Source organism: Helianthus annuus, chromosome 2 (assembly GCF_002127325.2).
Source record: "Helianthus annuus cultivar XRQ/B chromosome 2, HanXRQr2.0-SUNRISE, whole genome shotgun sequence".
Taxonomy (NCBI): Eukaryota; Viridiplantae; Streptophyta; class Magnoliopsida; order Asterales; family Asteraceae; genus Helianthus; species Helianthus annuus.
The window spans coordinates 150417224-150442755 of NC_035434.2; the positions used below are offsets into that span (position 1 = coordinate 150417224).

Genomic DNA, 25532 nt, shown 5'->3' on the forward strand with positions numbered 1-25532 from the left:
TCTCATGTATTTTGAGTTGACGAAAGCCATAAGCGATGACCTTGTCTCATTGCATGAGAACAAAACCAAGACCACGGTTCAAGGCATCACAGTATGCCACGAAATCATCATTCCCATCAGGAAGAGCAAAAATAGAACGTTACAATGGAAGTTCTTAAGAGTTTGTAAAGGTTCCTCTTGCTCAGGACCCCAAGCAAAAGGTTTCCCTTTTTGAGTTAATGAAGTGAGAGGTACAACAAGCTTTGAGAAGTTTGAGATGAATCGGCGGTAATAACCCACCAATCCTAAGAAAGAACGAATTTCGAAAGGAGTTTTAGGCACCGTCCAATTCTTCACTGCTTCGATTTTGGAAGGATCAACATGGATTCCTTTTTCACTAACAACATGTCCCAGGAATTGGACTTTTTTAATCCAGAACTCTCATTTGGAAAACTTTGCGTATAAGCGTTCGACACGTAAGAGTTCGAGTATGAGGCATAGATGACGTTCGTGATCGGTTTAAGTTTTAGAATAAATGAGGATATCATCAATGAAGACGATCACAAAACGATCCAAGTAAGACTAACAAACACGATTCATAAGATCCATGAACACAGCGGGTGCGTTGGTCAAACCAAAAGGCATAACCATGAACTCATAGTGTCCATAGCGTGTGCGAAAAGCTCTATACCTTATTCATTATCCACCCGGTTTACGTTTCTAACACTTAAAAAACAATCTTTAACACACCTCGAAACTTATGTAGAATATTAAGTACTCAACTACATTATAAATAATCACATATTTTAATAATTTCAAGTTTCTAACAAAACTCAACACATTATTATTATATTTTAATATTATATAACATCTTACAAAATTTGGTTTCGATGTGGGCAAACCTATACATTAACATTTAACAAAAGCACAACACGAGGGCATTCGTGCTCACTAACTTTCCACGAATCACCCATCGCCATTTCCATTCAAGAGTTATTATGCGTTTTCCACGCTCCTTTGAGACCCCGAAAAATAGGGTTGTTCATTTTTCTCCGAAACCCGACCCGAATTTAAAGCCACCCAAACCTGAACTAGAGAATACCCAAAAAACTCGAACCCGAATAACTCGAACTTTAAATGGGTCGATTATCTGGTCAATTTTTTCCTTGCCAAAAACCCAACCAACTCGACCAAAAAAACTGAAACCCGAAAAAAACCCTGAACATTTATCGTCCCTTTTTATATTTTTTTAACGACTAGTATACCAATTGGTTGGGCTTTCGCACCAACTTCAGTGGTACACGAGAGAACCGGGTTCAAAACCAGGGGACCCTCCATTTTGGCCTTGGTACATCCTGGCTCTCAATCCACCCGTGGATAGAACACCACTAAGAATGGATATCATAGGCATTTAATTCTCACCGCGGCTTGCTCTAGGAGGAAACCATGCAACCATGGCTTGTGTAAAACTATTAAGTTATAGATGTGTTTTAGTTTGGTGTCTCTAAATAACATTAAGTTTTAGGACTTTTGAACATTATAATATCACGCCTACTTGCAATGTGCGCGTATAATGTATATATGTGTGGGCGCTCAAGGGCAAAAAGTGAAAGCGCACTAATCTTTAACGTTATTTTACTAATTTCATGAAAATAACATTAAAAAAGGGGATGATTAATCATGCATCATGTGGTGGCGTTGATAGCTTCAATACAACGGAATACATGCACTAATCGACATTTGTCTCACTTGCTGAGTGCTATGTGCCTTATGTCCAAGGCTTGATGTAAACCAACTATCGAGCCGGGAGTCTCACTGGAAGCAGCCTCTCTATTCCTAGGGGGTAGAGGTAAGATTGTCTACATCTACCTTTCTCAGACCCTACCTTAGCTTAGCTATTAATGGGATTTACTGAGTATGATGATGATGAACATTACAATATCATAATGTCAAATGATTTTTGAATTTTAATGATATATTTGTAGTAGCAATATGAATTTTGATGATATTTTATAAAAAAAAATCTATTCAACATCTAAACCCGAAAATTTTGATGATATTTTGTAAAAAAAATCATGTAACATCTAAACCCGAAACCCGAACAACCCGACCTAACTAACTTAACCCGGCCAACCCAAATATTAAATGGGTCAGTTATCAGGCCACTTTCTACCAGCAAACTCGAACAACCCGACCCGAAAAACCCAAAACCCGAAAAAGAAAACCGAAAAACACCCCTACCAACAAATGGACACGAGGTTAGTTTAGCATCATGGTGCCATATTGGTATAGTTAAGGGGTCACTTTTGTAATACCCTTACAATAATATTCCCGTGGTGAACTTTCGTCAAAAACCCTTCTTCAAACCTGCAAATTCACAAAGGTCAAGAGTCGCCGGCACCACCGTAACTGCCACCACCACCGCCGGCTACTCCGTCTACAGGCAAGTTCACTTGAATATATACATATACACATTAATTTACTCTTATTGTAGCATCTGTATAGGTTCTAGTGAACTGTGTATACACACATAATCAATTTTTGTGGATTGTTTTTAAGTGTTTATGTACTTTAATCGGTGAAAATCGTCTTATTATAGACAATTATTAGGTTAGGGTTTCATATTCGGTTGAACTGAACCTAGAAACATCACTGTGATTGCTAAATTACTCAGATTATATACCGTCATGTTGTTAGGTTAAGTAACATATGTTCCATTTATAGTATTCAAAATCCAAATATGTATGCAAGTTGTGATGCAATTTGAGTATTTGACGATATGAGTATTTCAGTTAGTGAAGTGCAGGGGAGAAAATGGAGCAGAGGCTAGCTAATTCGTTAATAATGACGGTAAACGAAAAGAAATTTATTGAGAATGCGTTAGTTTCGGACATTAGGGTTGACGGCAGACGTCCGTTTGACTATAGAAACCTAACTATCAGGTTTGGCAGGTAAGATATCCTAATTATAATCTCTTCATGACATTTTGTTTGTGCGGGTAAAGATCCAGAACAAAATGTACTTATCCTAGGAAGTGTAGGAAACCGGGTCAAACGAACTTCGATTGAGCTCATTCCAGCGGTGTTGGAACCGACTCGTTGAAACCTAACCAGAAACCCTAAAGCTAAACCCTATGCTAAATACTAAAATCTCAACTATAAACCCTAAAGGCTAAAACCTAAGTTAAACCCTAAACACTAAACCCTAAAGCTAAAATCTAAAGCTAAACTCTAAACCCTATATATATTTGAATAGGATTTGACGAGACGGTTCCAACGCCGCTGGAATGAGGTCAATCGGAGTTCGTTTGATCCGGTTTCCTACACTTCCTAGGTTAAGATTGTTTTGTATTTGATCTTACCTCGTTTGTGCGAAACCTAGAACATGAGTAGCTTGTTGACATGACATATTCTTTATTTGCAAGTATAGTGAAGATGGTTCATCAGAGGTGCAGCTTGGCAAGACTCAAGTGCTCGCGTTCGTCACCGGACAACTAGTTCAACCTTACAGAGATAGGCCGAACGAGGGGACTTTTGCAATTTACACCGAGTTCTCACCTATGGCTGATCCGTCATTTGAACCAGGTCGTCCCGGCGACTCTGCTATTGAGCTGGGTCGAATTGTAGATCGTGGTTTAAGGTATTCGTTTATTTTTGTAGCTAATTTTTTGGATTCTATTTTTTTCGTTTTAAGCCGTTTAAATTTAAACATAATCTGTCCCACATTAATCTTGCAGGGAAAGCAGGGCCGTAGACACCGAATCACTTTGTGTCATTGCAGGGAAGTTGGTATGGTCCATTCGGATTGATCTTCACATTATAGATAATGGAGGGTAAGTTGGAAAAAAAGCACATACGTATCCAAGCGTACGTAAGTACGTAACCTCTTATTGTTACTTATAAAGTTTTTCGTTAAACTTCATCCACATGAAAACAGAAATCTTGTTGATGCTGCCAATATTGCTGCTTTGGCTGCCCTTTCAACGTTCCGGAGGCCTGAATGTACAATTGGGGGAGAAGATGGTCAAGAGTTGACTGTACACCCACCTGATGTGAGTTTCATCTGCATTTTTACTACAAATTGTTAGTGTTTGTTGACATTATAATTGACGTTAACGTGTCCTTCTCATATTTAAATTCAATAAGTTAGATTTAGCGCATGTTCAGGGGTTGAATTGGGTTGTGTTTGATCTCAAATGGGTTGGTTAAAATATTTAACTAAAAGGGGAACATATCAAATTGGTTTAATTGTTTGAACGGGTTGAAAGTGGCTTAAAGTTTTTTTTTAATCAGGGGTGAGCAGAAAACTGAAATAACCCGAACGAAACCGAAAAAATTGATCTAACCGAACTGGACAAAAAAACTGAAAAAAACCAAACCGAAATTTACGTTTCGGTTACAGTTTTACATTTTTTGACAACCGAAAAAAAATCTAACCGAACAACCTAAAAAATTATATTTTTAATGGTTGTTATATATTGATTTAGGAATTATTAGTTTTATTCTTGAATGTTAAGTATTTATAATAAAAAGATTAGCATGTTTATCTATCTTTGAAATGATTTATCCATTGCGTACAAGAAATAACAAAATACAACATATTAATTAAATGATTTTCAAAGTATTATAAAAGAAAATGTCTTAATAAAAACGCTGGAAAAACATAAAAATAGATTAGAAGGTTACGTTTATGTGAACGATAATAATTAAAAAGGAATATAATAACTTAGATGTAAACATCTAAGAAAGATTCTTGAATCATGGATTATACTTTTTATTTTTTAATCATACGTAACTTTGTTCCAAAAACCGGAAAACCGAACCGAACCGTTACTAAAACCGAAAAACCTAAATCGAACGGTTTTCAATAACCGTAAACCGAGCATTTCGGTTACGGTTTTGAATTTACTGTAAAACCAAGTCGAACCGAACCGTGCACACCCCTAATTGTAATGCACAAAACTTCCTAAATCGTTTCTACTCGAAGATTTAGATTATTATTGGAATAGTATCGTCTTGTTACCGTAGTAGTTTTTAAATAAAAGAAGTGTAACATGATCCGTTTCATCTGAGCCTGTTCTAACCTGTTATTGCTCATCTTGTTTTGTGTGCATTGAACAGGTGAGGGAGCCGCTTCCGTTGATAATGCACCATTTTCCAGTGGCAGTAACGTTTGGGTTTATCGGCAAAGAAAACATTGTGGTACGTAACTCGAAGTTTACTTGCTACTTTCTCTTGAATCATGTACTAGTTATAACATATGATTCATATCTAGTTGAGCAACAAACATTTGGGGAGTTATTAATTTAACGGGTGATCTTAGGTGATTGACCCGACGCACTATGAAGAGGAAGTGATGGGTGGATCATTGACCGCTACTCTCAATACAAATGGTGACGTTTGTGCTATTCAGAAAGCTGGGGGCGATGGAGTCCTGCAGAGTGTTATTATGCAGTGTTTGCGCATTGCGTCTGTGAAAGCCGGTGATATAACAAGCAAAATAAAGAGTGCTGTGAGTTTCTTTAATTTCAATTTACATATGAGATATTTTTATAAGTTTTGGTTTGTTTAACTGTAAAATAGTTTCTGTAATGAGTAAATTGCCATTTTAGTCCCTAAGTCTTTGTCCGAATTGCCATTTTAGTCCAAATAGTGTTTTTTCCTCCTCCGGGTCCCTTACTTTTCCTTTTTCTTGCCATTTTGATCACATTGCCTAACGTAGTCTAAAAACCATGTTATAATCAGGGGTATTTTTGGCATCAAATTATTATGAGGTTTATAAATTATGTTGTATAAACTACCCCTGGTTATCACTACACAACAGTTATGCCAAAAATACCCCTGGTTATAACCAGATTTTCAGACTGAGTTAGGCAATGTGATCAAAATGGCAAGAAAATGAAAAAATCAGGGACCAAGAGGAAAAAAAAACTATTTGAACTAAAATAGCAATTTGGACCAAACCTCAGGGACTAAAATGGCAATTTACTCTTCTGTAATAGTAATACAGTGATTTATGTTTCACATGTGGAAGTAACAATCTCATCAAAACTGATCTATTTGCATATATGTATTTTCAGGTCGAATCTTATAATACACAAAGAGCATTACGGAAAATCAAACGTCATAATCCTTCATCCGCAGTGAGTAATGCGGCAAAGCATAACGAAGAATCCACACAAGTGAATACCGAGACCAAATCTATCCAACAATCTTCTGATACCAACACATCCGCTTCAACACACGACGTAACAAACATTGGATCACCAGAACAGCAATCAAAAACACTAAAAGATGCAGTGAAGCCGAAGCACAAGAAGAGAAAGAAGTCAACCTCCAATGCTAATGCAAGTTAGATCAGCACTCACCCTCTTTATATCGGACTATATAATATATGCGATTATTTGTGCCGGTTTTCATCTATCTGATTTAGCTTTTTGAGACTTGGGATATGCATTACAGTTTTAGAAGTAACTTTGCAAAATTGTAGGAGAAATGTTGTGTACAAAGACTAAGCTTAAAGTGAAGTAAGTGACCCGTGGCTGTTTCAATTTTTGGAAAATGAATATTATTTTTTGGCGAGTCATTTTTTCGAGATGATCAATGAGTTATTTCAAATTTAAATCTTAGGATTTGGGCGTGGCATGTAAAGCGGGGTGTTTTTTCAGTAAACTAGTTTGAATGTCCTTTCACTCGTATAGCAGGAACTGGTTTCTGCAAAACATGGCAACTAGGCTAAAGACAGTTAGACAAATAGAGTTAGGTTCCGGTACAAATGGGTCGTAACCTACAAATTGGGCTTAACACGACAAGTGGAGAAGAGTATTTTTTTTTTGAAATTTTTTCTTCTTATTTTGTCAAACACGAAGTTTAGTCCCAGAATCTAAAAAAAAAATCGTGTTTATACTGGGAAGAAAGAAAAGAAAGCAAGTAGGGATTATTGACTCCACAAAACAAATCTGGGAAGAAAGAAAGAAAGTATGTTTTTTTTGACTCCACAAAACAAATCTGGGAAGAAAGAAAAGAAAGCAAGTAGGGATTGTTGATATGAATTGCCAAGGCGGATCAATAAGAATCAAGTAGTGTTCATGTTGATGTTGCTTTCCTTTAATATTATCTATAAGCTTATCATGGTATACAAAACGTAACATGAATAAATCCATTTGCAATGGCAGATGCATAAGGTTTCTCTGAAGCTTTGCTTGATTTTTGCCATATACAAGTATTTTGATCAAAAGTAGGAACACTAAAATATAAAAGGCCGTTACAAATCGATATTTTATATTCAAAGCAATTGATAACTTTTATGGATGTTGATATATTGAATTAGCTAATTGTTATATTATAGAATACAAAAATACTATACAATCAGTTAACATAGTATACATATACGTATATGTATGTCGTCTACACTACGATCATCTCAGTCTTCTCGCAACTCCTTATCCTAATTTCCGCCGTGTTCTTGCCATCAACATTCAATACATCACAACATTCCCCTCTATTTCCAACCTAAATGATGAAAAAAAGAACATGTATTAGTTTCATTATTCATATATGATCATTTGTAACTAATATGCCTCAATTAGGATATTCATGGGCTTACAAAGTTTAGTTTTGTAGCCGGAGAGTAAACTTGAATCGTAGAAATATAATCCGCCGAATGATCAGAAGAACAAGGTGGCAATTGACGCGGCTTGTAACGAATGTAGGTCATCATGATTTCATCCGTTGTTCTATTACTGTTATTATTACTACTACTGCTACTACTATCACTACTGAGTCTCGTTATGGAATGAAAGAAGAAAACATGGGGAGTTTCACATGAATTATTGGTGACCAATCGCGTGTTAAACATATAATGTGGTGGTTCTCCTATGAAGCCCCATGGAGTAAATGTCTCTAAAGGTCTTCTAAGAATACTTCGAGGGATTAACTGCTCATAAATGTAAGCCGAGTAGCCCCAAGCTACCGAAAATGCCCATTTTGTTTGCTTGTGGTAGCAAACGGCTTGTTGAAGAAGGCGTGTCTCGTCTACTTTAGCCGCGGTCATGAGATGTCTGACGGACTTATGGCGGTCCATGGTTGGGAAAATAGGAGAGGTGAAGTCGAGGTGGTGAAAGGAGATCAACGGTGCTTGTGGGTGAGCCGATAAAAACCCAGAAATATCATTCGTCAGATCAAGCTGTAAAATCATTACCAGAACATTAAGACTTTCACTAAAAATGACGTTTTCCGATATAACTATTTTTTTTGAACGGCAAAACTTCTATATAAAAAATAGAAAATGTGCCAGTAAGTAGCTGAAAAACCCAATAATTACAAGATTACATCGCGGATATTAAAGTCATACCACCTATCCCAATCCACAGAACTATTTGTCGGTGAGGATACCAACAGATTGTAATGTGTTGGTGAAAGTTTGCCCGGAAAATGAGCGTGAGTAATATTTTCACCGACGGATCAACAACGAACTTTAGCGATGGAAATCACCAAGGGATCACTGGTGGGTATAACTGATTGACTTTAGCGACAAATGAACACTGTGTTTTAGTTTTTTTTTTTTTAATTATGACGAAAAAATTAAAAATAAATTTCCGACAATTAATTATATAGTATTTTTTTTTTTGTTTTTGTTTATATAATAAATTTTTGTTTTTGTTTTTGGGATTTTATTGAATCCGTCAATAATCACCGACAAAAAAAACATTTTTTGTTTTTTAAGGATTTTGTGAGATTTTTCGTTAATCATAATAATATCCAAGGTTAATTAAATATTAAATATTCAGTGAAAATAAAATGAACCTGATGAAACCCCTTTTCAGTATTAAGAGGAACACCCATATCAGCAACACAAGCACTCAAAATCTGATCACCAAAAGCATAATAAGGGTAAGTCTCTATGCATCGATCAAGATTCACAACCAAAGCCTCTACCAACGGGTAACTCAACGCAAACCCCGCGCCACCATACGCCATCTCAAACGAGATCCCCAAACCCGACTTAACACTTTCGGATACACCACCAATATACACATATTTTGTGTCATCATACTTCCCTAAAAGTTGCACCAAATTATCCAAGAAAAAGATGGTGTCATCATCTCCCATGACGTACCATCTAACGTCCTTATCTCCCTCCCTGAATGTTTCCAGGATCGTTCTCACGATCCTGATAACTTCAGGCTTCACGTGTCTGGAGTACACCTCGAGCTTTGAGGTGTTCTCAGACACGCGATATGGAGGGAGATTATTATTATATGTCCATGGGAGAATATTTGTGGTGGGATTTTGATCGAAAAAGATGTATCCACGCGTGATGTTTGGCCGCCACCATTCTTGGAAATACGACCTACGGTTAGGCCATGTCTTGATGGAAGCCGCGACGATGAATATGAGTTGGTTAATATTTGTAGATGGTGATGGTGAAGAAGCAGTTTTATTCAATGGTTTTTTGACTGGTAAAATGCATACGGAAGATTTATAAATATGATACATGATAAAAATGTATATAATGAAGGCTGAAATGGCGGAAATCTTCCATAGACTTAATCTTGTGGGTAAACTAGTATGCTTTTGTGGCTTCATTTCATCAAAAGCTTTCTTCCTTCTTCATACATTGGATAGTAATATATAAATTTTATATACATTAGTTTAAATTGTTTGGTTTTGTACTTATGTTTTTTTCCTTCTTTTAGGTTTGAATTGTTTTCCTAGGCATCCATAAAAGCTTCAATTAACTATACTAAAAGATATCAAAAGATTAGAGGGAAAAGTATTTCCTATTATTTTCTCATTTTCAATACAAGCATCTTTAATTGTATTTGAAAATGACATGTCATCTAGGTGGAGAGAGACGGAATAGAAAAATAGTGCATTTGTCTGGTTTTTCATAGGAGAATGGACGAGAAATGTGAGAGGGAGGAGATGGCGTCCGGCTAGGGCATCGCTGGAGACGCTCTTATAGTTTTAAAAGATAGAATAAACTCAAACAATCGGACTCCTAACTATCTATGAGTGGCAATCGGAAAGTGAACATAAAAACCAAATAATCTCTAACATGACCCCACGGGCTGAACGAGAGTGGTAACGTGAAGCTTGGACATAAGAGTGGTAAATATCTAAAGACAACCACCCTTTGGAGTTTGGACAACAAATCAACTAGTTGGAATGAAGTAGGCATATTGTGAAAATTGAGACTCATAACCACGTCTCGCATAAAATGCAAGTCAATCTCGATGTGTTTCACACATTGATGTAAACATGTTTGACTTCTAAATACGTAGCTCCAACATTGTTGCACAACAAACTAGTGGACTAACAAAAGGAATATGCAACTCATGAAGAACAGGGACGTCTCTGAGAATTCACGTACCCTGTTCGAGATTGAAAAAATGTATCATTCTCTTATGTTTTGTTATTATTTAAAAAAAAATCAAATTAGTATTGGGCTTAATAAACCTAATTCCAAATGGGCTAAATTCTAAAACATAAAAAAATGATTTGTAAATAGGCCTATATTGAAAGTGATATGTGTTTATTATTTAAAAAAATAACATATACGTATCGGATTTTTTTTTAAATCGCATGCCCCTCAAAATCGTAGGCCTTGTGCGGAGGTCCTCCCCGCACACCATCAAAGCCTCCCATGATGAAGAACAAATGTAATTCATCAAAGCTCAACAACAATATGATCAAGGGCGCGATACTCTGCCTCGGTCGATTGAGCAATTGTTTGTGGTTTTGAGAACATGCTTGAACCATTCATCTGCACCCCCAACAAATAAGTCCTGGGTCCGTCACTGTATACCACTATATAAAAATTGATGAAATCCTGATAATAGACGCGTAAAATAAGTATACAAGACACTGACTGAAGCCAAATATAGTGAGAATACTAGATGACTTGGAGAACAAAGCTTGCAGGGCTTGCTTAGGCCATAAAGAGCATTCTATAACACACAAACATGATGAGGACGAGTCGAGTCAACAACGCCAAGAGACGGTGCCATATTAATCCCGCATCACTTCTATTATTTTCATCAAGCAAATTATTAATTATACTGTTCGAAAATCTACTGGGTCATTAAAATTTAAGTCCTAAAAATTATATATGAAACATACTTAGGTCACTTGACACTAGGGATGGCAAAAATACCCGAGCCCGACGGGTATACCCGAAACCCGACATAAATGGGACGGGTATACCCGATACCCGACGGGTATTGGGCCGAGTATGGGATTAGTTTTAAAAATTTTCGCGGGTATGGGATTATGTCAAGTTGACACTCGTGAACATGCACTTGGTCCGCCCTTGGGCCATCACACGACACACGTTATAATATAATCGGCTACTTTAAACGTTTGATACACGATAAAAATGAGAAATTTAAGCTCGCTGGACATAATAGTAATTTTGTAAAGTTAGATATTATTCGTCACACTTATCTTTTTTACATATTAAACAAAAATAGCATAACTAAACTTCTAAAACAATAACATATAAATATACAAGAAAGTTCTATAACGTTTTCTGTGAGCAAAGTCGTGTCATAGACATTAAGGTGTTGGACGCGATGACTTGTGGGCATTATAGTTTCTTCATTAGGTTAAAGGAGTTGATCTCTTATACCTTTTGTTCGATTAAATGCATTTTGTCAATTGTCTGAACCAAGAAAATTATACATTTTGAGAAGAACATGTGACTTCCAAGAAAAGGTATAAGACTATTTTTTCGTATTAAAAGCTAATACATTGTTCGAATTCCGCTTTGGTTTGTAAACGAACAAAGTACGAGCAAAGGTATGATCGATCGGTTCGGCTTGTGAACACCCCTGGGCCGTCTCCGAAAATCTTTGAAAATATGTGGGCCTTGGATGAATAAAAAATATGGGCCCCTAAAATATAAACCTCCTAAAAAATATACAAATAAAATTGTTTATAATGTATGAAAATGAGGGCCGCTTTAAACTAAAATTTATGTAGAAACGTAGATAAAAAACACATTACACGTGCATTTTCACATTGACACGTATAAGGAAAACATGTTGTAAGAGTATATTCAGAAAATATGTAAAAGTTACGTCCTAATTTTTAAAAATCGTAATTTAAGATCATGTAAAACCACCACAACCAATCTAAATTTAATTAGAAAATTCATAGAGTTGAAAGAAAAACAAAATATTTTTGGGAATTAACTAAATGGAAAGAGATTTCTTGGCAAAACTAGGCAATGATTCTGATTTCCATTTAATGTAACTGGATAAAATTAGACGATTATTGCTATTTGCATTTAATGAATATGTAAAAAAAAGAAAAAGAAAAACAAAACTCCATAAACTAGAAGACGCATGCTGGGATCTCAACCCGCATCTTCTTGATATTAAAGCCATATTTTTTTTTTTTTTGAACGGCAAATTTGGATCACTGACGGACCACTGGAGTATCATTGTGCCACCAGCAGAACCACCCGATCATATCCATCTCCACTATACACCAATTCAGGAGGAAACCCAATAAATTTGAGAAAAACCCCCTTTGTGGGAATCGAACCCATGACCTAATAGTCAAAAGCCTTATCCCACCACCAAGATACCACTAGGCTATAATGCCATGGGTTATTAAAGCCATATTTAAACCACTAAACCAATTACTTAACTATACAATTTTTTTATTCAATTATTATATATCCTAAGTTTTACTATGTAAAATATATAAAAAGAAAAAACAAAATTGGGCCCTGAAAGGTTTGGGCCTTAAGCCATCGTCCACTCTGCCCCCTCCAGGCCAGCCCTGAATAACCCTAATATTAATGCACAAAAATTTTTAAATCGTTTCTGCTAAAAGTTTTGGATTATTATTAGAATAGTATCATCTTGTCATTTTTAGTTGATTTTTTTTATTTATGTTTGTTGGCTATGCATTAAATGCAAATGACATTAATTAGCTAATTTTGTGTTACATTAAATCAAAATGAGAATCATAATTACTTCTCAAATCTAATTAAAAAATGATTATTTATGTTAATTTCTTAAAATATTATTCAATCTACAATTAGTTTTGCGTGTTCTATCTTTTTTTTAATGAAAAAGTCTTATTTTGTTTTTTTTCCTCTTTCAATCTATATATTTTCTAAATAAATTTGGATAGCTTACGATGGTTTTACATGATCATAAATAATGATTTTTAAATTTACGACATAACTATTTCGTATTTTCTGAATTTGCCCTTATAACGTGTTTTCTTTCTACGTTTCGTTGTCCAAATGCGCGTGTGATGTGCTTTTTATCTACGTTTTCACGTAAAAAAGCAGTCCTTCGCAACATGCTGGAGATTCCACAAATTTTTAATTCATTTTAATATACTTAAATTTTTTTTGTATATTTTTTTAAAGTTTATATTATAGGGGCCCGTATTTTCGGAGATAGCCCTGCCATTCATGTACTTTTGGAAAAAGTTGGGGACTAAATGCGTTGCAAAGTGCAAACCACATGGACTATTCGTGTACTTTTGGAAAGTTAGAGACCAAATCCAAAATTTTGAACAACCACAGGGATCATTAATGTACTTTACTGTTTTAAATAAAAGAGGTGCAAAACGTGTAGCATGAGGTGTTTCATCTGATCCTGTTTTAACCTGTTATCGCCCTTATGTGTGCATTGAACATGTGAGGGAGTTGCTTCCGTTGATAATGCACCATTTCCAGTGGCAGTGACGTTTTGGTTTATCGGTCAAAAATGTTGGAAATCAAACCCATTCATCAAACACACAAAACAAGATTGCACAACTTGTTTGACTTTTTTTTTAATTAAACCAAAAGCACACAAATTACAATGACCCTAACCATCTACTTATAGTAAACTTGTTCTAATCCTAACCCAACTCAAACACTATATTAATAATAAAATAAACCAACTAAATTAACTTATCCAATAAACAAATAATTCAAACTATTTAAATAAATAAACCAAACTGTATTTATCTTGAACCAACTTTAATTATCTTTTAACCTATTAAACTTTATAGACAATCCACTAGTTTAGAATTATCTCATGCACCCCCTTAATTCTGAAACAGATTAAACCCTCCTTTTATCGTTGTTTTACCATCATGTCACACTCCTTCTTATACGCCTCCACTAATATCAACCACTAACAAAGACAACAACCCACTGGTTGATCTGTTTCTCGGTTGCCAAATGAATCCTTATGCCCCTTGCTCTTTCGTTACTTCCGGGACACGCACGTTGGTTTTTTAGGCACAAAAAATCGAACTCCCCACTGCAATTTTCCTCCTTGGCAAGAAAGAGTCACTAACATAACAAACCACGATCAAACTTGGGAACTTCCCCACCAAATAAAACTCGATCACCAGGAAACTGAATTGATCATAGTCACCACCACCTTCCCAACGGTACTCCCTGTCACACCCCAACCGATGGCGGAATCATCGGGGCACGACACTAGCCGAACCAGATTGCTCCAGAGAATCCATAACAACTATCCATTACCAATATTTTTAAAGATTCACTGTTCCATACCAACGAACAAATATTCAACACATAGTTATTACAGACAGCGAGTTCTCAAAAACAAAACAAGTCTAACAACCTAGATTTTATTAGATGAGTTTCTAGACTTTCTATCTTGATTTCAGCAGAACAATCCATCAACCTGTCACATACGTTAAAATAAAAGTCAATACATAAAGTAAAGGTGAGTAGACAAGTTTGCATAGATAATAGCAGTAAAAGTGTTTTACGCATAACCAACATGTAACACGTAACAGGCAAAGCATGTGACTATCGACAATGATACAACCTAACCACGAGACTGTGATGTAGAGTATGCGCGACACATGTTCACCGAAGCGAACACGTGAAGTAAAGTAATGTGATCCCTAGCAACCCCTGTCACACAGGTGTTGAGTCCAAAGTATAGTACTATCGTTGCTAGAGGCGGTCTAGTGTAACACTGTGTAAGCATAGTAACAAGCATTCATCAAATCACGTATACCATGCGGGAACGGTTAGTGTTTAAAGTGTTTACATTGTGTGTTGTGTTTTGATAGAGAACGTATGTAACACCCAAAAGTGCGTTAAATGGAAATAGGCTCGAGTATACTCAGAACGTGTACCAATCAAGAAACACGATCCTCAATGGATTGAAGGGCGCGCCGGGTCAGCTTGCGTACGGGAACAGAAGCATAAGTCCTCCAAAGTGCTGAAATGGTCGAAAATCGAAGTGTCGGTGGGAGAACAGAAGCTTCGTACGAAGCTGATGCCTACGTACGAAGGGACCCTTCGTACGAAGGTGGGTCTTCGTGCACGTGCTGCTTCCGTTGTCCAAAATCGAGTGTCTCCGCGTCGTCTTCGGAAAATCGAGTGTTCATCCCTCCAACCTTAAGCTATTGATTAAGCTTAGAGTCGGAGAGGTCTTTGATTGTGTCACGTCTGGGAATTGGGCTGTGTTGTGTAAACCAGAGCCTTCGTACGAAGCTGGCTTCGCACAGAACAGTCTAGTTCACAAACATGGATGTTTTTGGCATTCAATGCTATGTTTTCGCCTGAATCGGATGTGTTTCCGAGTCCTCTTCAAGCTGGTTACGACACTACCACGCTCCACTGTTCAATGAACGAGATACATGTCGTTTTAAGTCCGTTGAGGGTGTAAAAATCAAGTTTAAAAGGTTTCAAAGGGTTTTCACCCAGGTTCAACACTTGGTGAGTGTGAAATCAACTGATTTCTAACCTGGGAAGCCGGAGCTAGTCCCAATACACCCGGTTAAGTGTAGAGTTGGGGTGAAAGAAGAAGTGTTAATGAAAAAGTTGAAAGGTTCTTGCGTAAAGCAGGAACTTATGATGAAAAGAAGAAGTTAAGTGAAAAGTTGATTGTTTTTATGTGAAAACAGAAGAATTTAGATAAAAATGTAGTGATCTTTGTGAAAATCGAGTGGAAAACGTTGTATAATTGAAGAAAACTGTTAAATCTTACTTGAAAATGGTCGGACATCAATTTGGCAGAGTTTCAGCTTAGAATCAGCAAGTGAGAAATGAACGAGGAGGGCTTGGGTATTTATAGAGGGAGTGGGTTCGCACAGAAGAGCCTTGGTTCGAACAGGCTGCCTTCGTACGAAGCTGCCTAGCTTCGAACCAAAATGTTGTTTTGTGCAACCTTTTCCTTGTTTCGCGTGTAAGATGCTCGTTTAATGCGTTTTGTTGCGTTTGGTAGTATTGGTAAATTAAATATTTTAGTATAATACCAAGTTTCGAGTTGCGTTGCGTTGCGTTGCGTTTTAGAGTGATAAATCGAGTTGTCCGAGTAGCGTTGAGTTTGCGTTGTGATAGCGTTTGCGAGTAAACAGTCCACATAATAAGCACACACAAGTAAAACACGTAAGAACACACACATAATATTACTACTACTGATAACAACGTTTGCGATTGTAAAGCGTGTTAGTCGTGATAAACGTAGGCGGAGGCGTATGATAACTAAACAAACAAACACGACAATCTAAATAATATAGTTCTCTGTAATTTGTGTTGCGTACGCGTTGCGAATATATAAAGCATTTAAACGTGTAGCGGTGCGGTGTGACGAAAAAGTATTTGGTATAATATAACCAATTGTTTAAATCGAATCCCAGGATTCAAGTTGGTTATAAAATGAAGTAAAACAAACGGGTAACGATCCGAAAAGTCGGGTTGTTACAGCTTCCCCTACTTTAGGAAATTTCGTCCCGAATTAGCAGGCGTAACAAAGAGCTGCGAATATTTATATATCATATCACTTTCAAGTTCCCAAGTGAACTCAGCGCCGCGTTTGCCTTCCCAGCGAACCTTCACTATGGGAATGCGTGAGCGTCGAAGTTTCTTGGTCTCTCGATCCATGATTTCCCCAGGCTTTTCCACAAAGTGCAGGGGTCTCATTTACTTGTAAGTCTTCGAGAGGCACGTGAAGATTTTCTTCAGCTAAGCACTTCTTAAGGTTCGAGACGTGGAAGGTCGGATGCACGTTGTTGAGTTCCGCCAGTAGTTCGAGTCGATAGGCCCTTTTGCTAATTCTTTCCAGAATCTTAAAGGGACCCACGTATCGTGGCGCTAGCTTTCCTTTCTTGACGAATCGGATCACCCCCTTCCAAGGTGAAACCTTTAAGAGTACGTGATCACCAACTTCAAACTCAAGGGGCTTACGGCGTTTATCGGCGTAGCTCTTCTGACGACTCCGAGCTTTCAGGAGATTGTCTCTTATTTGGTGGATCTTGTCTGTCGTTTCTTGTATCAACTCAGGACCGATGATCTGTGCATCTTCGATCTCGTGCCAAACAATAGGCGATCGATATTTTCTACCATATGATGCCTCAAAGGGTGCCATTTGGATACTAGTGTAATAACTGTTATTGTACGAGAATTCTACTAAAGGTAAATGCGAATCCCAATTACCACCAAAATCTATAACGCACGAACAAAGCATGTCTTCAAGGGTGCAGATTGTGCGCTCAGTCTGACCGTCGGTCTGGGGATGGAAAGCGGTACTGAGATTAAGAGTAGTACCGAGAGCGGACTGAAAAGTCTCCCAGAGACGTGAGGTAAAACGACCATCACGGTCAGAGATGATGTCACGAGGCATCCCGTGTCGACAAATGACTTCGTCGGTATAGATTCATACTAATCGTTCTACCTTGAAGTCTTCTCGTATCGGTAGGAAATGGGCGGATTTCATAAGACGATCTACGATAACCCATATGCTATCATCATCATCATCATCATTATCATACTCAGTAAATCCCATCAATAGCAAAGCTAAGGTAGGGTCTGAGGAGGGTAAGATGTAGACAACCTTACCTCTACCCCATAGGACTTGAGAGGCTGCTTCCAGTGAGACCCCCGACTCCATAGTAGTTTTGCATCAAGCCTTGGACACAAGGCGCATAACTCTCGGCAAAAAAAGCCGATTAGTGCATGTACCCCCTTGTCTTTCGACTATCAACGCCACTACATGATGCATGATTAGCCGTGCAGCGCTTTCAAAGTTATTTTCACGAATTTCGTAAAATAACTTTAAAATTAGTGCAATTTCACTTTTACCCCCGAGGGCCCACACATATATACATTATATGTGCACACCGCAGGAGGGGCGTGGTTGGGCAGCAATCAAAAGAGGCTTATTATAGCTCTAAAAAAAAAAAAAACATACAAAACACAGAGTAACTCGAATTTATACCGTCGAATGAAAATGTAACATATTTAATGATGCTCTGTTTGGTATGTAAGGACAACGTATTATACTTGCACTGACTTGTTTCCCGAGAAAATTTTTCGTCTAAACGTAGATCAATTCGAATTTATACCGACACGTACATAAAAATCCGCACGCAAGAAGTTATTTTTTTTTCAAGTGAAGGAACAAAAGGGACCAAGTCAAACCTTTTGAAAGTCAACGAGGTTAACGAAAAATTAGTTCTTTAAAAAAAGAAATTAGCGAACGGAAATCATTAAAGAAAATTACATCTAAACGTAGATTGAATCGAATTTATATTGACATGTACATAAAAATCCGCACGTAGAACTTCATTTTTTTTCAAGTAAAGGAATGAAAGAGGTAAAGTTGAAATTTTGAAACTCAAGGAGGTTAACGACAAATTAGTTCTTTTAAAAAGAAACTAGCAAATGAAAATTATTAAAGAAAATAATATGTTATAAATGCATATTATTTATGGTAAATGGGTAAAGTTGAAATATTCTAAAACTTGAGTGATTAAACGTTGATGTTTACAGGGCCAAGGGACTAAAATTGCAATGTGATGAAACTTTAGGTACAAAACACAAAAAGAAGAGCAAAGAGATTAAAAATGCAAACTTTGAAAGTATAGAAGGTGTCGGTAAATTGAAGCATGGGTTAAAAGTACATTTTCGAAAAGTTGGGGGTGGATTTATTATTTTGTATGGAGCAAGGGTTATGTTAGGGCACTATGTCTATTGACTTCGTCTTGTATCGAGTCGTGTAATAGGATAGGATAGGATTAACCAGTGCTCGGGTGCTAGAAACTGAGTTTTGTGTGTATAAGGCTGATTCCGCTTGAAAGTGACCAAGACCATTTCAAGCGAAATCACTAACTTGCTGATTCCGCTTGAAAGTGTCTTTGTCAGTTCAAGCGAAATCACACACACTATATATAGGTACACTTGGTTTTTCATTTGTAACTTTCAGATCTTAGTAGCGAAGCTCTGCCGGATTGTCTCCAGGTTGTAAATCAGTGTTAGATCAATAATAGAGACATTATAATTACATCGCGCGTCCGTATCATTGATTCCGCCTTTGATTCGGATAAACAACTCTTCTGATCGACTCATTTAGGTCACACAACGATCCTACAAGTGGTATCAGAGCTCAGGAAGAAGAGTTTAGTCCAATTGCATCAGTTTTCTGACTTCTACACCTTCTTTTTCAATTTGGACAAGATTTCACGGTCAAAATGGATTGAATTTTTCACAGTACATGTGAAATAGTATTTTAACAAAGCCTTGAGAATATCAGACTTTAATTCGGATTAAAAATGACAAAAACAGGCCAAAAAGCTGATTTCGCTTGAACGTAACTTTTTGATTCCGTTTGAAATCAACAACAGATTCCGCTTCAAATGACTATTCCGCTTGAAATTAGCACTTGATTCCGCTTGAATCTGCTATTTCGCCTGAAAGTTAATCAGATTTCGCTTCAAAGTGGTATTCCACTTGAAAGATTAGTTCTGATTTCGCTTGAAGTGACATCCAAGAGATTTCACTTGAGAATTAATTTTTGATTCCGCTTGAACTTGTCAGTCAAGTGATTTCGCTTGAAGTACTGATTTCGCTCCAAAAGTGATTTCGCTTGAGATCACTATTTCGCTTGAAAGAGGATTTTTTTTTTGTGTCGAGATCATTTCATGTCAACCGAGTGTCAGTCTATTTTAGGATTTTGATATTGTTTGTACTGATTGTGTTTTGTTTGATTGTTTGTCTCCAGGTTATTCAAGAATTTCAAACCATGGCTGAAGAATTCTACAACACGTTTTTCAACGCGTTTACATCCGAATATTCTGAGATTACAACCGTTACCCCAAAAACCATCACAAAAGCTATTAATGAGAACATCAAACATGATAATTTTTACGGAACACACTCAAAGCCACCAACTCTGGAAAGCATTGAGGATTATACTTGGTGGAAAGAATGGTTTCTTAATTGGGCAAAAGCTTATGCACATGAGAGCTGGTTCTGTCTGGAGTTTGGATATGAAAGACCGAAAGATGATAAAGGAGAAGATCTTTCATTCAAGAAGTTATCCAAAGAAGATAAATCTGAATTTGCAGCTGAACAGAGAATGATTGCTTTGATCCAGTCGGCCATTAGAAATGACATCTTTGCATTACTTAATCATGATGGGTCATCAAAATTTGTCTGGGAAGCTTTACGAGTTAAAGCTGAGGGGGGTAAACAGATTAAAAAGAACAAAATTGCTTTATTAAAGAAAGAATTCGATCTGTTTGATAGCATTAAAGGAGAGTCTGTGAGGCAAATGATAGAGAGATTCTGTCATCTAAAAATTGAACTTGAACGTTTTGAGATTGTGAAAACAAGAGAGGAAATTATTGATAAATCATAGAAGCGTTACCACGAGCTGATCAGTGGCAAACGTTTGTTTTTATCTTAAAAAATGATGCTTTATATGAAACAATTTCTCTTGATACACTATTTGAAAAGATTGAAACTCATGAGTTTGAATTGCAGAAACAGAACAAGATGAGCAGTTCTTCACATCAACAGAATGTTGGTCTGTTTTACAAAGGTAGTTTACCTTCGGTGAAAGCTGATAGTTCACCAAAGACAGCATTCAGTGGTGAGAGGACAAAAGAGCCACAGAATAGCTCATCAAGTTATGATCCAGGTTATCATTCATCGGCTTCAAAAGCGAGTTCTGAAGAAGCAGAGGAGATTCTGTGCAACATTGCTCTTAAGTTGAAAAATTCTCCGGCAATGAGCATCAATGCAACTAAACAACAAATGAGTTTTCTTGCTTCTGTTCTGGAATCGTATGAAGGTCTTGTAGCTGGCAAAATTGGAAACTCAGAGTTAACCAAAGAAGACTATGACCAGATTGATCCGGAAGAGATGGGACTCATTGACATTCGCTGGTGTTTGGCAAGTTGCATTCGCAGAGCTCAAAGATACATGGAGATTACTGGCAAACAATCTCTTGGAGGTGCATCAACAAAACTTGGATTTGACAAATTCTGCAGTTGGTGGAAATGAACATCCGTTCAATGATGATTACTACCGAAAGGTGATTTACCACCGTAGCAGAGAAGAGCCAAAGATGATTGAAGATAAACCCAGAGAAAAATCAAGAGCTTATTTTGTAATTCAAGATGATGAAGGTTTTGATTGGAGCGAGATTTGTCCAGAAGAAGATCGTTTGGAAAATGTTCGAAAAACAGCTCATGGCAGAGCTATAATAGAGAAAAGACAGTTTGTCTTTGTTGCTGAAATTAAAGAAGAAAACAATGAAGAAAAAGATAAAGCTGAAATCAAAGAGAAAACTCGAGAAGAGATTCTAAGTGAGAAAACTTATCGAGAAAGAAACATTGCTTTGAATAGAATGGATGAGATGCAGGAAGAGTATGAGAATGCCGTCAGCAGCAAAAGATGGGATAAAAAGAGAGAGTGCTACTGTAACGCCTCGCGTTTTTGAACTTTCTATTTAAAGCATAGTGGCTTGTACCTTCCAATTTAGTCAATTGTACTCTCGTTTATTCCCAATTTCATTTCGAGACTTGAATCATAATGAAAAACGCATTATTTTAATCACATGTTTGCTTGATTTCTATGTCGTGAAATTACACGTTGAAACACGTTGAAACTATGTAAGCACGTAAAAACAGTGAAATTCCATCTAAATCTCAGCTCTTAAATTCATCGTTGCCAAGAGATTACCCTAAACCGTACAAAAGTCGGGAATTCGTACGTTAATTCGGTAGTTTATCAGAAAATCCGGGTTAAATCAAGTATATATAATATATTCTAAATCATAAGTTAACATTTTAATTAGTTAAATAAATCATGATATCAAACTTTATACAATAGATAAATTATTTTATCTATTTATCAAATTTTACAAAATAAATAAACAAAAGGAATTTTATTGTAATTATAGTTAGTTTAGGCTAACCAAGTTAGCTAAACCTTTGGAAACAATGAGTCTAACCAAGTTAAGCCTAACTTGGTTAGTTTTATGAAGGAATCAACCAACTAAGTTAGTCTAAGCTGTTATTAAAAAAAATGGGTTTTTATGCGCGTAACAAGGATCGAACCGGAGACCTCAAGTATAACAAACGACTCACTAACCACTCGGCCGGGCACAATGTTTTAAAAACCGGTTTTTAAGTCATATCGGGTTGGGCTCTAAAATGGTTCAACCGGTTGAACCGGGTTGTATCGGGTGGTTGAACCGGGTTACTAGTTAACCCTATAAATTCCATAAAATACCAATTCATCTCAAAAAACAATCAAATCTCAACTTGGATTTATGTAACTGATCATAATTTTATCTAAAAACAACTATTTTATTGTAAACTATTAAGCATTTTAAGAATATTGCATTGTACGAGGTGAGTAACAGTTTTAACAACGATGAAATATTGGAATAGAAAACACTATGTTAATTACCAGAAATATGGATGATCAATATTACCTTAATATCGTATTTTATTAAAATTAAGAAATCAAATCTTAAGATAATGCAAACCGGTTCAACGGTTTGAACCGGTAGAACCGGATTTACCGCCGGTACATAAGACATACCGTATTCGGGTTTTACCGACCTTTATCGTACCGGACTCGTGTCCGATATCCGGTTTAACCGGTATAACCGGCCGGTTCATACCGGTATTTAAAACATTGGCCGGGCATGCCACATCCAACCTATTATGGAAACACATTATATTTATGCTATGATTCGAATTCAAATCGAATTCTTTTAAACCGCCAAACCTGCATTACCGTGTAGATGGAAACTTCCCTTAACTGCTTCATCCTCCATTCCGGCCAGCTAGTCACTTTCCATGATTTCCTAAGCTACCAAATCTCGATCATCAATCACCCCGGGTTTCCAAACATACCCGACACTTCACCCCTATATAACCCGGAACCATCCCCCACCTTTCACCACACACCTGTTTAACCGGAATACCACCGGAGAAGATCACCACCTCTCGTTCATACCAAACCCACACCCTCACCGTAACCACCTCTCTTCTTCCTCACCCCGCCGGAAAACCTCATCCCTCACCTCCACCTGCACGTCGCCGGACGACTCCCGCCGGGAACCTGCAACTCGACGGAGGAGACCCGATTCCGATACCGGTTCGTTTCTCCGACTTCCTTTCTTCGGTTAGTTTTCATTTTCCGGCCAAGAACCGTATACAGTTTGTTAATTATAATTGCTACTGTTATTGTTATATTTAATATTATTATTATTATTATTATTATTAGATTTAATGAACAGATTTATTATATTCAGAATTTTTACTTTCAGATTTAATATATCATTTAAATCAGAAATTATTTTGTAATCAGAATTTTTACTTCTGTTTTATTTTCAGAATTTTTATCTTAATAATCTGAATTATTATTTATAAATCAGAATTTCCTATTTAAATCAGAATTTGTATTTTTAATAAATCAGAATTTATTTATCAATTTCCAGAATTATTATTAAATTAATATTTAAACAATCTGAATTATTATTTATTTTCAGATTTATTGAATTGTTATTTTCAGATTTAATATATTATTTAAATCAGAATTATCATTGTATTATATCAGAATTTGTATTTTTGTTTTATTTTCAGAAATTATATTTCAGAATTATTATGTTATAATAAACAAATCTACTATATTATTTAGATTAGCTACATTATTTTATAAAATAATCAGATCAATTATCTATAATATTTATATATATATATATATCAGAATTTTTTATTTAATCCAACATTTTGGTAATAATATTTATAATACTTGGTAAAATCAATATTTATTTTACTCATTTATTTGTCATATATTTCATTAAATATAAAATATAAGGCATATGATTACTATTTAGAAATGTTAATTTTATTTTTCATAAATGCCTTGTTACTTAATGATCTCTAAATTCCCAATAATTAATCAAATCCTCAAAATTAATAGGGTAATTCTCTTGTGCACATCCTCTTGGGAAATTCCTGATTCCTAATCTTGTTCCAAGAAATACGCACCGCACTCTAAGGTGAGTATACATGACCCATTTTCGTTTTACACTTTTGGGTGCAATATGTATTACATATCAAACATCACAACACATTAAACATTTTATGCACACTCATTCCATATTCTATGTGACACACTTTATTCATGTTAGACATGTTATGCTACTGTAAACACCTAATGACTATGTGTTCATTAACTTCGTACAAGCCTCCCCTAACAATGGTAGCGCTATAGGTTGAGAAACGCCCCTCCTGTTCTATGAGCAGGTATTGTTAGGTTTAACTATGTCAACCTACTCAAATTCGTTTGGGTACACTTTAATTGCGTTAAACTTTGGTTTGGGCACATAGAGTAACATCGTTTCGAGTATATACTGTTAACATGATATTGTATTTCACATTTGGAATTGAGTAAACATTTTAAACACGTATATGCTATGTATGAAAACTTGTATACTCGCCAACATGCTTTTTGTTGATTTATTTTAATACATATTGCAGGTTGAATGATCAAGAAAACAAGAATCAAGCTAGGGTGGACATTAGAAACCCATTTAGCATTTTGATATTTGATAAACGTTATGTTCATTTATTTGGAACTATGTATCCCATTTTGAGATTAATGAAATAAATTAATTCATATTGTCACAATAGTGTTATGTTGTTTTGAGCAATTTGTTCGTCTCATCCCGATGTTTCCGCCATCGGTTGGGGTGTGACAGATTGGTATCAGAGCCATAACTATAGGGAATTAGGTAGGATTGCCTTACTTTTGCCTGGTCTATAGTAGGAGTACTCTGATACCAGATTGGTATCAGAGCCGTAACTATAGGGAATTAGGAATGCTTTGCCTAGTCTATAGTTTAGGAGCTTTTTCACTATGTGTTACTTAAAACAACTTCCCTTCTATCTTCTTTGCTTCCCTCTACTTTCTTTTGGACTCTTAATATACATGCCTTTCCTAAGGCTAACACAATACACACTTGGAGGCTTTGAAGACACTCTTACAACACAATCGAAATGACTTATCAAGATAGGGGTGATTCCCACACTTGGTGATGATTTTCACTCAGCTATACTTTGATTTTTGCACGAAATCTACCCTCAAGTTAGGAGTGATATCCAAACCTTGTTGGGAGTTTTCCATTTCGTATTCTAGTGGACCCTTATCTTTTGATAAGTACCAACCACGTTAGGGTACGATGTTATCAAGTTAGAGGTGATACTCGCATCTTGTTAACTAGTCCCACTCCTCGATTTTCACTCTCG

The 25532-nt window shown here is 36.4% G+C and overlaps 2 protein-coding genes across 2 annotated transcripts; one reads left to right on the forward strand and one right to left on the reverse strand.

Moving 5' to 3' along the window:
• The first annotated feature begins 2288 nt into the window (after nt 1-2288).
• Nucleotides 2289-6564, forward strand: LOC110915756 (exosome complex component RRP45A). The gene is made up of 8 exons (XM_022160510.2): nt 2289-2422; nt 2772-2930; nt 3409-3618; nt 3716-3811; nt 3916-4030; nt 5100-5180; nt 5302-5490; nt 6059-6564. Exons 2-8 carry the CDS (start codon nt 2794-2796, stop codon nt 6332-6334), a joined length of 1104 nt encoding a protein of 367 aa, XP_022016202.1. The 5' UTR covers nt 2289-2422; nt 2772-2793; the 3' UTR covers nt 6335-6564.
• Nucleotides 6565-7385: 821 nt separating this feature from the next.
• On the reverse strand, nt 7386-9476 carry LOC110915758. Its single transcript, XM_022160512.2, has 3 exons — nt 8784-9476; nt 7585-8163; nt 7386-7490 (listed from the first exon to the last, which is right to left on the reverse strand). The coding sequence occupies exons 1-3, from the start codon at nt 9474-9476 to the stop codon at nt 7386-7388; spliced, it is 1377 nt and encodes a 458-aa protein (XP_022016204.2).
• Nucleotides 9477-25532: the final 16056 nt, after the last annotated feature.

Coding starts and splice junctions, on each gene's coding strand:
- LOC110915756 (XM_022160510.2), top strand. CDS start 2,794: ATGGAGCAGAGGCTAGCTAATTCGTTAATAATGACGGTAAACGAAAAG. Junction 5,181..5,301: donor TCGGCAAAGAAAACATTGTG/GTACGTAACTCG, acceptor GGGTGATCTTAG/GTGATTGACCCGACGCACTA. Junction 5,491..6,058: donor CAAGCAAAATAAAGAGTGCT/GTGAGTTTCTTT, acceptor ATGTATTTTCAG/GTCGAATCTTATAATACACA.
- LOC110915758 (XM_022160512.2), bottom strand. CDS start 9,476: ATGTATCATATTTATAAATCTTCCGTATGCATTTTACCAGTCAAAAAA. Junction 8,164..8,783: donor CTGAAAAGGGGTTTCATCAG/GTTCATTTTATT, acceptor ATGATTTTACAG/CTTGATCTGACGAATGATAT. Junction 7,491..7,584: donor CGGCTACAAAACTAAACTTT/GTAAGCCCATGA, acceptor TTCATCATTTAG/GTTGGAAATAGAGGGGAATG.